The sequence below is a fragment of the Marmota monax genome, unplaced genomic scaffold (assembly GCF_021218885.2).
Source record: "Marmota monax isolate L192 unplaced genomic scaffold, Marmota_monax_Labrador192_F-V1.1 WCK01_AAM20220418_F8-fsc00005, whole genome shotgun sequence".
In the NCBI taxonomy this organism is placed as follows: Eukaryota; Metazoa; Chordata; class Mammalia; order Rodentia; family Sciuridae; genus Marmota; species Marmota monax.
In genome coordinates, this window is record NW_026692254.1 from 6,959,497 (window position 1) to 6,973,980 (window position 14,484).

The window sequence follows — 14,484 nt, forward strand, 5'->3', positions numbered from 1 at the left end:
AGTGCTAAACATTCCAATTTTTGGACCTGTTCAATCTTACCACCTGGTTAAATTGGCTGTGCATGCCCCAAATATGAGTAACGGTTTGTTAAGACTCTTTCCTTTGCAAGAGAGTGGAATTTAGTCCAAACCAGCTTAGAGCAAAAGGAGATTTTTTTTTTTTAATTTTTTGCTCATGGAATCAAAGGAAACTTATCAGTCATACTGCTGAAAGACAGGGATTTAGCAAGTCCTCAAAAACCACTGGCACCTGGGACTTAAACCTACTGGTAACAAGTCCAATTCTTATTTTACAGCTGGAAGGGGCTGTCTTACATTCTTTATAACTCAAAATTCAAAAATGCTGGGCAAGAACTTCAAATGGCTCGGTACCAACTGCCTACGATGTGTGTGTTCTATAAGAACAAAGCACTTCTCAGGGAAACCAAATACTTGAGGAGGGATCTTTTCCAAGTAAAATGAAGAATTTTACCATAGCCATAATACTCTGGAGTAGTTTTCACTACCCTTGAGTAAAACACAAGATAACCACTTCTCTAAGTTTCATACCAGCAGTTTAAACAAAGTGTCATCAGACCACAGAGGAGGGGACAATGATTGCTTGCCGGATAGCACAGAGAAATACTTCCATTGAGGCCTCTTGAGGTGAGCCTTTAGGATTGAGTGTGATTTGTCAAGCCAAGGAAGGATTCAGGGGAGAGAGACTTCCAGGCTTGAGCAAATGGACATAAATACCTCCTCTTCCAGAATCTCTCCTTTCATATGTTGGGGAAAACAATATACATGAAGTCATCAGAAAACAAGGGATAAAAGTATCATAGGACAAGGACAGGAGATTAAGCGATCATTCACAAACTGTGTGAACAAACAAGTGATTGAACCTCCCTACAACTTGACTTTCTAATACATGTTACACAGGATGCTAATGGTATCCTGAGAAGGCTCAAATGATGATTAAATGGGACAATCCCTTAGTCGACGCCTTAGTACATTCTAAGGGCTCAATAAACACTAGAGAGTGATACTAGCAATTTTTTATATACATAAGTGTAGCTGGAAAGCTATATTGGATACTGTATCCTGGCTAGATTTTATACCTATTTAAAGTGAGTTATTTATGAAGACCAGTCATAATTATTGTGAAGTTCTTTAAAATGCTCCTTTCTATAGTCCGGAGATGTACTGTGGGCACAAAGCCAAAGAAACCACGAAATGGAAATGAGAGTTTAAATGCTTTGATTCAACTCTACATTGAGACGAATTAAAAAGGAGGGTAAAAATAAGGCACGCTTTTACAAAGAAGACCAAGAGTGCAAGGAAGAGGTCCTCCGGAGGCCTGCAGAGCGCGGGGATGCCGTCCCAGCGGAACCCAGGTCAGGGGAAGTGAGATCCCCGCGGAGCCATGGCAAAGGCATTACCAAGAAACCCCGCGATTCAGAGGAGCTAGACCTCGCTTTCCCGGGCAGCGAACACCAAGAACAAGCTCGAGAAGCGAAGCTAGCCGCAGTCTTCACACCACCTCGTCCGCCACCGAATCCGGCCTCCCAAAACCGCCATTACCAAGAGAGCCCGTCAGCTCCTTCACCTAGCTGAGTCCCCTTCCCGGCTTCCTCGGCGCGGTGCAGTGACGTCACTTCCGGTCCCCGGCGCGCACGTGGGAGGAAGTGCCGGTGCCCGCGGCTGCCGCTCCTGTCTCTCTGGTTACGCTGGTCCGCTGGCCCAGCCGCTGACTCCAGGTGCGCTGCTGCTATGGGAGTCCCAGCGTTCTTCCGCTGGCTCAGCCGCAAGTACCCTTCCATCATTGTCAACTGCGTGGAAGAGAAGGTGAGCAGGCGCCAAGCGGCCGCCGCGGTGGAACCCGAAGACTTGGTTTCTCTAGGCCGCGGCCCGCGGGTCCAGCCGCCTGGCCGGGAGCAGCCCTCCGGAGCTCGTGCCACCCTGCCAGCTCCGCGGGCAGCCGCTGTCTGACGCGCGGTTGGTCGCGGGCTCAGGGATTCGGGATCCCTGGGAACAGCCCGAGAGGGGCGGGGGCGGAGCTGGGTCAGAACTCGCGGGAGGGCCGCTCCTCCCCTGTCCGCTTTTCCCGGCACCGGAAGGCTCCGCCCACGGCTTTGTTTCCTCCCGGGACCGCGCATTTTGGGTCTCTGTGGAGGCTCTACAGGCTCAAAAGCTGTTGAGCCACGCTTGTCATTGGTAAGGGTTGCGCGGATGCCGATTCTTGCTTTTAACAACCTTTAAAGTAATTCTGTCAATGATCTTCTTGTTATTTACTATCCGAGAGAGGCCATTTGTTTCTGTTGTTAAATCTTAGGCGAAAAGAAGCATGTGAGAAAGATCTAGGAGGAGACAGAGGTTTTATAAGTGCCGCTTTCTCGGTGTGTGTCTGCTACTGGACAGCTTGCTTGTTGACGTTTTCAAGACTCTTAGATGCACTCGAACAACACATTTTTTTGTTGTTAGTTTGTTAATATGTCGGTGGATTCTGGGCCTTTCTTGAGTTCTGTGTTTAGCGATTCTGTCCGAGTTCGATTTTGTACTTATTTAGAATTTATGGACTGGGAAGGTTCAGGGTCACGGTTATCTCCTCCCGTTCCTGGTTTTTGAAGTCAGCACCTGCCTGTTGCTGTGAATTTCTTTTTCTTATATTGCTGAGATCTTGATTTTTACTTTCTTAGCTTCTAACCCGGTAGAAACTAAAAGCCTTGTTTTGGTGACATTCTCAGTATTTCTTGTGTTTGTTTCCCCCTCACCCCCAAAAGAGAAACTGCTAAACTAAAAGCTTGTTCCCTTTGTAAAACTTTTATCATACTTTACATTCCCGTGGGCTAAAATAACAACAACAAAACAGTTCCTTGTTCTATGTTTCCCATCCTGTCCTCTCCCGAGGCAGACATGTAACTGTCTCAGTTTGTTTATACTTAATTTTTCAGTTTTAGCTATTTCTAATTAGTTCTGGCCAAGGATAGGAGAGGATTTAGTTACTTATTCAGCCCTCCTTCCCATCCTCCTAATGTAGTAAAGCACTATCTTTATTTCTTTTGTTGGCAAACTTTGTAACTTCAGGTAATACATCTTAAAAACAAAAAGTCCATCGCCTGTGTAAAGTATCCCTTGAGTTGTTGGTTTCTAAGATTAATATTTCAAGTTTGTCAGCAGCACTTTTTCATTTTTGACTTTAGCTATAAAAGTTTGTTTCTAAAAGCTGAGAGATCTGATTGTACCATTGATTGTTGTTACTGCAGATTCACGTTGTGTACTGTGATTCTGTTTTTATGCTCCTTTTGTCTTTTTCATAGTGCTGCCTTTCTTTTTTTCCACTTTACATCTTTTTCACCCAAAAGTTCTTTTGTTTTTTGCTTTCACTCAAATCCTTTTTCTTGGAAAAGAAGTTTGGAGTTTTATTTCTGTTGCTTTCACATTAGTTTTTCTATAGGCTTGCTGGAAAGCTGCTTCCTGAAATTTTCAGTGGAAGGTACTGTTTTCTGGATTATCTCTCTTTGCTGGATTAAATCCTTTCTTGGTTTTTATTCTCAATTGATTCTTAGGAAAAGCTGTTGTAGGATGTGATTTTTCTGTCAATGTAGTGCCCCACATATCTCCATTCTATCCCATACATGTGAATGATCATAAGCTGGGTATAGAGTTCAAGTTTGAAAACTAGTTTTCCTCAAAACTTTAAAAGCATTATTCTTTTGTCATTCAATATCGCTGATAACAAGTTCAATGTTAAAGTGATTTTTATTTATTTAACCAACGCTTATGTAGCATTTACCATAAACCAGGTACTATTCTGAGCACTTTCTAGATATTAACTTGTTAGATCCTTATAACAACTACATGACTACTGCTACTACCTATAACAAGGGTAAGAAAATGGAAATAGAAGGGATGAGTAACATATTTAAGATCACTCAACTAATAGATGTCAGAGCCAGTGTGTGAAAACCAGGAAGGCCATGTTCTTAATTTTTGTGCACTTCAGCTTTCATTCTCTTTTGATCAATTTTTCTTTCTGAATTTTATATGATTTGAGTTTTTTGGAGGGGGGGGTTGTGGGGGGTCGGAGGTACTGGGGATTGAAACCAGGGATGCTCTACTATTAAGCTACATCCCCAGCTCTTTTTTTTTTTTTTTTTTTTTATTGGTTGTTCAAAACATTACAAAGCTCTTGACATATCATATTTCATACTTTAGATTCAAGTGGGTTATGAACTCCCATTTTTACCCCGTATACAGATTGCAGAATCACATCGGTTACACATCCACATTTTTACATAATGCCATATTAGTAACTGTTGTATTCTACCTTTCCTATCCTCTACTATCCCCTCTCCCCTCCCCTCCCCTCTTCTCTCTCTACCCCATCTACTGTAATTCATTTCTCCCCCTTGTTTGTTTTTTTTTTTTTCCCTTTCCCCTCACTTCCTCTTGTATGTAATTTTGTATAACCCTGAGGGTCTCCTTCCATTTCCGTGCAATTTCCCTTCTCTCTCCCTTTCCCTCCCACCTCTCATCCCTGTTTAATGTTAATCTCCTTCTCATGCTCTTCCTCCCTACTCTGTTCTTAGTTACTCTCCTTATATCAAAGAAGACATTTGGCATTTGTTTTTTAGGGATTGGCTAGCTTCACTTAGCATAATCTGCTCTAATGCCATCCATTTCCCTGCAAATTCTATGATTTTGTCATTTTTTAATGCAGAGTAATACTCCATTGTGTATAAATGCCACATTTTTTTTATCCATTCGTCTATTGCAGGACATCTAGGTTGGTTCCACAGTCTTGCTATTGTGAATTGTGCTGCTATGAACATTGATGTAGTAGTGTCCAAGTCACCTAGGATCTTGCTAAATTGCTGAAGTTGGCCTTGAACTTTCGATGTCTTGCCTCAGCTCCCAAATTGCTGGGATTACAGACCTGCTGCACTGCACCCTGCTACTTTATTTATTTATTTATTTTAGATGGCATCTCTCTGTTGTCCAGGTTGGCCTCCAACTCCAGGGTTCAAGCAATTCTCCTGCCTCAGCTTCCCAAGTAGTTGGGACTGTAGGCATGCACTACCGCACCTGCCATTTTCTGAATTTTAAACTTTCATGATTATGTACCTAGGTACAGATTTCATTTAAAATTTAAATTCGTTTTGGTCAGTACTTGGAAAAATCTTTGAGTCTGGAGTCTTGTGTTCTTCAGTTTTAGGGAATGCTCTTTGATTATTTCTAGACCTTTAATGTCCCTTACCAAACTCTGGATATTGGTCCTCCTAATCAGATTTTTCCTCTTCTGTCTCTCCTTCTATAGCTCTCCCCTTTCCTCCTTTTGCAGCTTTATTGAAGTATAATTGACATAAAATAAATACATATTAAAGTGTACATACAATTTAGTATAATGTATGTATACATGAAATCATAACCACAATCAAGACAGCAAACATCATCTCTAAAACATTCCTTCTGTTCCTCTGCGATTCCTCTCTACCCTCCTTGTGGCCCATTTTTTGTCGATCATTGATTTGTTTTCTGACCTTACACAGATAAGTTTTCATTATCTAAAATTTTGTATAAGTGGTATATAGCATATACTCTTTTTTTACCTGGTTTACTCACTTTCATGTAGCATTAAGTATTTTGAGATTTGCTCATGTTGTTACATGTATCAGTAGTTCATTTCTTTTTATTTTTGGATAGTATTCTAGGCTGTGAATATATTACATTTTGATTATTTATTTTTCGATTGATGAGCATTTATTGTTTCCAGTTTGTCTATTTTTATAGGCAAATATCTATTTGTGAATATCTGCATACGAGTCTTTGTGTAGACATGTGCTTTTGTTTCCTTGGGGGGGGGGACTAAGAGTGAAATAATTGAGTTGTATGGTAGATATATGATTATTTAAAAACCTACCAGACTCTTTTTCCAAATTGGTTATGCCATTTTACTTTGACATGAACAACACATGGAAGTTCCAGTTGCTTTACTTCCTTGCCAACACTGGGTGTAACAGTTGCTGTTTCTAGTTTTAGATATTCCAGTATGGTGTTAGCTTATTGTGGTTTTATTTTATTTATTTATTTTTATGTGGTGCTGAGGATTGAACCCAGGTCCTCGCATGTGCTGGGTGAGTATTCTACTGCTAAGCCACAATCCCAGCCCTTATTGTGGTTTTAAACTTGCATTTCCCCAATGACAGGGGACACTGAGCATCATTTCAGGTAATTTTGTCTTCTCTCTTTTTTGTCCCATTTTCAGTCTGACTAGACTGTTTCTCAAATAACTAGTTTTTGTTTTGTCAATTTTTCTTTATTGTTTTCCTGTTTTTTTTTATTTCTTTGACTTCTGGTGTTATTTTTATTTCCTTGTTATATTCACTTTGGATTTAGTTTGGTTTTCAAGCTGAGGTCATTGATTTCAGACTTTGCTTCTCTTTCTGTGGAGTGTTATAAATTACCTTCTAGAGGTTGTTTAAACTATGTGCCACAATTATGGGCGTGTTTCCATTTCATTGTGTATATATACCTAAGAGTAGATTTCCTGGGTCATGTGGAAAGTCTGTGTTCAATCATCTGAAGAACTTTCAGACTGTTTTTCAAAGTGGTTGCACCATTTTACATTCATTCCTTCCAACAGTATATAAGGGTTCCAATTTTTCCACATTCTTGGTGTGTAGCAGTTATACTATGTAGTGGTTACCAGCTTACTTGAGTCTGGTGGAATAGAACATCCTATATAATAAGTCACATGAAGCAGATTTATTATTTACAGACAGGCATTAAGGTACAAGAGAGGCTTAAATTTTGATGTTGATTCATTGTGGGATGATTCCCCAAGACTCAGGAAAACTGCCTAGGGCAAATGAAATCTCAGCTGCCCTACATTCAATGCAGCTGAGGGACCACCTAAAGGCAGACAACCTGGGTTATATACCTCTGGGGTGATGTGACTCACTGTGCAAAAAAACTTTGGCATCTGGCTTCTGGGGGAAAAGAGGAACAAAGCCAAGACTGTCCCTGTCAGTTCTCACTATCTCAAGATGTTCCATTCCTTGGGAGGGACAGGAAAAGCCTTGGCAGTTTCAGCCAGTTCTTTCCTGTTTTAGGATATTGCATTCCCAGTACATACATTTTGCAGTTACTTTGAGACCTCATAAGCAAGAAAAAGTGGGGGCAGAGCAGGTGGTTTGGGAGTGGAATATATTGGTCTAAGGCCACCAGAGAACTGTCATGCTCTTGCAGACACTTGTTAACTGACATTTTGATTCTAGCCTTCCTAGTGGGTGTGTGAAATGATATGTTGTAGTTTGACTTACAATTCCCTGATGACTAATGATATGGAACATCTTTTTATATGCTTATGCCATTTGTTTCTTTTTCTTTTCTTTCTTTTGAGGAATGGACTGGGTGAGAGAGAATATTTGTTTCCTTCTGTATGTAAGACCCTTTCTGGATATATGATTTGCAGTGTTTTCTCCCCTTCTGTGAGTTGGCTTCCACCTTTTAAATTTTGGTGATGAAGTCAGTTAATATATTTTTTCTTTTATTGTTTAGGCTTTTGGTGACATATCTAAAAATCTATTGCCAAATCTAAGGTAACAAAGTTTTCATCTAAGAGTTTTATAGTAGTATAGCTCTTAAATTTAGGTTCATGGGATAAGGGTTCAACTTTATTCTTTTGCATGTGGCTTATTGTCCCACACCATTTCTTGAAAAGACTGTTTTTTCCCCTATTCGGTGGTCTTGATACCTTTATAAAAAGTCATTTGACCAAAGGGATATTGGTTTATTTCTGGACCCTAAATTGTACTGCAATGATCTATATGTTAACCTCGTGCCACACTGTTTTGATTTATGGTCACTTTGTAGTAAGTTTTGAAGTCAGGAGATAGAAATATTTTTATTTTTTTCTTCTTTTTTAGGATTATATTAACTATTCTCTTTCCCTTGCAATTCTGTTTGAATTTTAAAATGAGTTTGTCAGTTTATATAGAAAAGTTAGGGAGATTCTGATAAGGAGTTCATTAAATTTGTGAATCAGTTTGGGGAGTATTGTGATCTTAATGTAGAGTCTTGTGTTCATGAATGTAGGATATTTTCCCTTTATTTAGAACTTCTTTGATTTAATTCAACAATGTTTTGTACTTTCTAGAATATAGGATTTGCATTTTTTTGTTAAAATTTTTCCTTCTTTGAATACTATTGTGAATAGAATTTTTTTGAATGTTCACTGCAAATTTATAGAAATTCAGTTGATTTTTATATATTGACCTTATTTCCTACAACCTTGTTGAATTCAAATTGCTTCTGAAAGTTTTCTAGTGGACTTTAGGATTTTCGGTTGACAAAAATCATATCATCTGCAAGTATATTTTTATTTCCTTTCCAACATGGATGCCTTTTATTTCTTTTTCTTGCCCATTTACCTTACTAGAATGTGGACTAGGAGTAGCAAGACCAGGCATCCTTGTCTTGTTCCAGGTCTTAAAAATAAAGCATCCAGATTACCATTAAGTATGATGTTAACTGAGGGTTTTGGGTTAGATGCCCTTTCTATTGAGGAGCTTCACATACATTGCTGAGTGGTTTTTCTTTTCAATCATGAAAGAGTATTGGATTTTATCAAATACTTTTTTCTATGTGTATTGAGATGATTATGTCATTTTTTTCCTTATACTTTACTAGTGTGCTGTATTGCATTAATTTCATTTTGGATATTAAACCAACTTTGTATACTTGGGATAAATCCCACTTGGTCTTGGTGTATAATTGGTGTATAATTCTTTTATATATTGCTGTCTTTGAATTGCTAGTATTTTGTCAAGGATTTTTGTATTCATATTCATAGAAGATATGTCTATAATTCTTTCTTATCTACTTTTGTTATGCCTTTGTCTGGTTTTGTATCAGAGTAATAGAAGCCTTAAAATGATTTAGAAAGCCAGGTGTGGTGGTGCATGCCTATAATTCCAGCAGCTCTGTAGGCTGAGGCAGGAGGATCACAAGTTCAAAGCCAGCTTCAGTAACTTAAGGAGGCCCTAAGCAACTTAGTGAGACTCTGTCTCCAAATATAAAAAGGGCTGGGGATGTGGCTCTGTGGTAAAGTACCCCTGGGTTCAATCTCTGGTACCAAAAAAAAAAAGAGAGAGAGAGTTCAGAAGTGTTGAAAGAGTTTGTGAAGAATTGGCATGAATTTATTCCTTTGTGTGTTTGTTAAAATTCAGAACCATCTGGGCCTGGATTTTATGTAATTTTTTGATGTATGATTATATATAATAATTTTTTAAATAATTCTTTTTGTTTCTGGAAGGTTGGCAATAATGTACTCAGTTCTGTGTCTGATTCTAGTAATGTGAATTTTTGCTTTCTTCTTGGTCAGACTCACTAAAGATTTGTTAGTTTTATTCTTTTTATTATTTTTTCCAGATCTGTACTTTTATTTTAATTTTTAAAAAATTTATTTATTCTAATTAGTTATGCATGGCAGTAGAATGCATTTCAATTCATAGTACACATATGGAGCACAATTTTTCATTTCTCTGGTTGTACACAAAGTAGAGTCACACCGTTCCGTATCTTCATACATGTACTTAGGATAATGATGTTCATCTCATTTTACCATCTTTTCTACCCCCATCCCCTCCCTCCCCTTTGCCCTAAAAAGTTCCTCCATTTCTCCCATGATTCCCCTGCCACCCCATTATGGATCAGCATCCACATATCAGAGAAAACATTAGATCTTTGGGTTTTTGGGGGGATTGGCTTACTTAGCATTATATGCTCCAACTCCATCCATTTACCTGCAAATGCCGTGATTTTATTCTTTTTCAATGCTGAGTGATGTCCCATTGTGTATATATACCACAAAATTTCCTTTTTAGATTTTAATTAGTTATATATGACAGTAGAGTGCATTACAATTCATATTACACATATAGAGCACAATTTTTTATTTCTCTGATTGTACATGATGTAGCATTGCACCATATTTGCAGTCATACATGTTATACATTACCTAGGGTAATGATGTTCATCTCATTCCACCATCTTTCCTCCATCCATGTCCCCTCCCGACCCTCCCCTTTGCCCAATCCAAGTTCCTCCACCCCCCCCCACCCCCATTATTGATCAGCATCCATTTATAAGAGAAACATCTGGCCTTTGGTTTTTGTGGATTGGCTTACTTTGCTTAGCATGATATTCTCCAAATCCATCCATTTACCTGAAAATGCCATGATTTATTCTCTTTTAAAGCTAAGTAATATTTCATTGTGTATTTATACCACAGTTTAGTTTCTTTATCCGTTCATCCATTGGAGGGCATCTAGGTTAGTTCCACAATTTATCAATTGTGAATTGTGCTACTATAAACATTGATGTGGCTGTGTCACTATAGTATATTGTTTTTAAGTCCTTTGGGTATAAATTGAGGAGTGGGATAGCTGGATCAAATGGTGGTTGTTTTTAAGTCCTTTGGGTATAAATTGAGGAGTGGGATAGCTGGATCAAATGGTGGTTCCATTCCAAGTTTTCCAAGGAATCTCCATACTGCTTTCCATATTGGTTGCACCAGTTTGCAGTCCCACCAGCAATGTATGAGTGCCTTTTCCCCCACATCCTCACCAACACTTTTTTTTTTTTTTTAATTTTTTTTATTGGTTGTTCAAAACATTATAAAGCTCTTGACATATCATATTTCATACATTAGATTCAAGTTGGTTATGAACTCCCAATTTTACCCCAAATACAGATTGCAGAATCACATCGGTTACACATCCACATTTTTACATAATGCCCTATTAGTAACTGTTGTATTCTGCTACCTTTCCTATCCTCTACCATCCTCCCTCCCTCCCCTCCCATCTTCTCTCTCTACCCCATCCACTGTAATTCATATCTCACCAACACTTATTTTGTTTGTATTCTTAATAGCTGCCATTCTGACTGGAGTAAGATAAAATCATAGAGTAGTTTTGATTTGCATTTCTCTAATTGCTAGAGATATTTAACATTTTTTCATTTATTTGTTGATTGATTATATAATCTTCTGAGAAGTATCTGTTCAGTTCCTTAGCCCAATTATTGATTGAGTTATTTGTTTTTTTGGTGGTAAGTTTTTTGAGCTGGAAGGTTGGCAATTTTGTCAAGGATTTTTGTATTCATATTCATAGAAGATATGGTCTCTAATATGTAGAATCTATATATTATATGCTAGAGATTAGTGCTCTATCTGATGTGAGTATGGTAAAAATTTGCTCCCATTCTGTATGCTCTCTCTTCACTTCACTGATTGTTTCTTTTTCTGAGAAGAAGCTTTTCAGTTTGAATCCATCCATTTATTGATTCTTGATTTTATTTTTTTCACTTTAGGAGTCTTGTTAAAGAAGTTGAGACCTAATCCGACATGATGAAGATTTGGGCCTACTTTTTCTTCTATTAGGCTCAGGGTCTCTGGTCTTAATTCCTAGGTCCTTGATCCACTTTGAGTTGAATTTTTGTGCATGGTGAGAGATGGGGGTTTAATTTCATTTTGTTGCATGTGGATTTTCAGTTTTCCCAGCACCATTTGTTGAAGAGGCTATCTTTTCTCCAAAGTATGTTTTTGGTGCCTTTGTCTAATATAAGATAATTGTAATTTTGTGGATTAGTCTGTGTGTCCCCTATTCTGTACTATTGGTCTACCAGTCTGTTTTGGTGCCAATACCATGCTGTTTTTGTTACTATTGCTCTGTAGTATAGTTTAAGGTCTGGTATAGTGATGCTACCTGCTTCACTCTTCTTGCCGAGGATTGCTTTGGGTATTCTGGGTCTCTTTATTTTTCCAGGTGAATTTCATGGATGCTTTTTCTATTTCTATGAGGAATGCCATTGGGATTTTGATTGGAATTGCATTAAATCTGTATATTGCTTTTGATTTTGACAATATTAGTTCTGCCTATCTAGGAACAAGGGAGATCTTTCCATCTTTTAAGGTCTTTTAAAAATTTTTTTCTTTAGCATTCTGTATTTTTCATTGTAGAGGTCTTTAACCTCTTTCATCGATTCCCAAGTATTTTATTTATTTATTTATTTTTGAGGCTATTGTAAATGAGGTAGTTTTCCTAGTTTCTCTTTCAGAGGATTTGTCACTGATGTACAGAAATGCCTTTGATTTGTGGGTGTTGATTTTATATCCTGCTACTTTGCTGAATTCATTTATTAGTTATAGAAGTTTTCTTGTGGAATTTCTTGGATCCTCTAGAATCATGTCATCTGCAAATAGTGATGGTTTGAGTTCTTTTTTTCCTATGTGTATCCCTTTAATTTCTTTCATCTGTCTGATTGTTCTGACTAGAGTTTGAAGAACTATGTTAAACAGAGTGGTGAAAGAGGGCATCTCTGTCTTGAAGTTTTATTCTTTTTAGAGAACTAGTTTTTGGTTCATTGATATTCTCTTTTTAAAAGTTGTTTTATTAATTACTGCTCTAATCTTGATTTTATTTGTTCTGTTTCATTTAGGTTTAGTTTATTCCTTTTATTCCTTATTTGATATCTTAAAATAGAAGGGTTAGGACATTGATTTGAGGGTTTTGTTTTGTTTTGGTGGTACTGGGAATTGAAGCTGGGGGTACTCTATCACTGAGCCTTCAGCCCTTTTTTTTTACTTCTTTCTTTTTATTTTAAGACAGGGTCTTTCTAATTTACACAGGCTGGACTCAAAGTTCAGATCTTTTTGCCTCAGCTTCCTGAGTGGTTGCAATTACAGGCATATGCCATTGCTCCTGGCTGAGATAGTTCTTAATTTAGGCCTTTGCAGCTATAAATTTCCCTTTGGAATTTAGATTTATCCCATAAGTGTTGGTATATGTGTCTTCGTTTTCACTGATCTCAAAGTAATTTTTTATTTCCCTTTTGATTTCTTTTTTGACCTGTTGGCTATTTAGGAGTATGTTATTTAACTTCCACATATTTGTGAATTTATCAGATTTCCTTCTGTTGATTTTCTTAATTTAATTTCATTGTGGTTGGAGAATATAATTTCTTATTTTTACGCTTTTAAATTGAGAGACTGTCTCTTGTGCACTTGAATGTACATTGTTCTGTAGATAGATGTCTGTTAGGTCTAGTTTTTGATGTTGTTCAAGTCATTTGTTTCCATATTGATTTTCTGTATCATTGTGCTACCCATATCCATAGTGGATTATTGTCTTCAGCTGTTATTTATTGAATTGTCACATTCATTTATTTTTTATTTCATGTTTTGGTTCACTGTTATTAGTTACAGAAATATTTCCGTTATCTTTTTCATGATGGGTTGTCTTTTTATCATTATAGTATTTCCTTCATGATCTCTAGTAACAGTTTTGTTTTAAAGTTTGTTTTATCTGATCTCAGTATAGCCATTTCAGAGTTCTCTTGGTTGCTCTTTGCATAATTAACTTTTCCCATCCATTTACTTTCTTACTTTCTTTGTGTGTGTGTGTGGGCGGGCGGGGTGCTGGGGATTAAACCCAGGCCCTTCTGCATGAGAGGCAAGCATTCTACCAACTGAGCTATATCCCCATCCCCCATCCATTTACTTTTACTTCCAGTTTTTGAATTTCAAGAGTATGGTCTGTAGAAAATATGTAGTTGGGTCATTTTTTAAATCCATTTTGATTTTACGCGATTTTGTTGGATTATTTAATTCATTCACACAGTGTAATTACTGATATAGTTGGTTTTACATCTGCCATATTGCTTTTTGTTTACTCTATCTCAGTCATTTTTCTTTTATTCTTCCTACTTACTTTTGCGTTGAGGGAATGAATATTTTCTGATGTAGCTTTCTCATTTCAGTAGTGATTTTCTTCATGATTTTTGAGTGTTTTTTAGTCATTGCTCTAGAATTACCATATATACTTACTAGAATCAGCTTCAGATTTATATTTGCTTAAATCCAGCAATTTATAGAACTTTTACTGCTTCATAGCTTGATTCCACTCCCTCTTTTGGTATTGTTGTTATATGTTATATATAATAAGATTACAAGCCAGCAAATACATTGTTGAGAGTTTACCCTCTAGAGTTATTTCCTTACCCATAGCAATTTTACTTCCTTCTACCTCCTTTTGTACTGTTATTGGCGAACACATTACACATAGATTACGTTTTGTTAGTAAACCTAACAATATATTGTATAATATTTTATATAGTTTCTTTTTAGTTCAGAGAAGTAAAGAGGAAAAATGTGTAAAATTACTAGAGTTCTTTGAATTTGAATTATCATATGGGTCACTTCCTTTCAGAAGAATTTCCTTTAGGATTTCTTAGATGTTGAGTCTGTTGGCAACATATTTTCTCTCTCTCATCTGAAAAGTATTTTTATTTCACTTTCAGTTTTGAATAATAGCTTTCCTAAGTTTTTTTTTTTTAATTTATTTTTTAGTTGTATCTGGACGAAATACCTTTATTTTTATTTACTTATTTTTATGTGGTGCTGAGGATCAAACCCAGGGCCTTGTACGTTCTAGGCAAGTG

The 14,484-nt window shown here is 37.2% G+C and overlaps 1 protein-coding gene across 2 annotated transcripts in view; it reads left to right on the forward strand.

Moving 5' to 3' along the window:
- Positions 1-1,648: 1,648 nt before the first annotated feature.
- Positions 1,649-14,484, forward strand: part of Xrn2 (5'-3' exoribonuclease 2) — a 75,640-nt gene continuing 62,804 nt past the window's right edge. Inside the window, exon 1 of one of the 2 annotated variants that reach the window (XM_046435110.2) lies at positions 1,649-1,824. In XM_046435110.2, the coding sequence (XP_046291066.1) occupies positions 1,750-1,824 (75 nt within the window). In that variant the 5' untranslated portion in view covers positions 1,649-1,749. Of the gene's footprint in view, positions 1,825-2,077; positions 2,194-14,484 lie in introns of those variants that run through there. The other variant, XM_046435121.2, reaches the window with a different exon arrangement.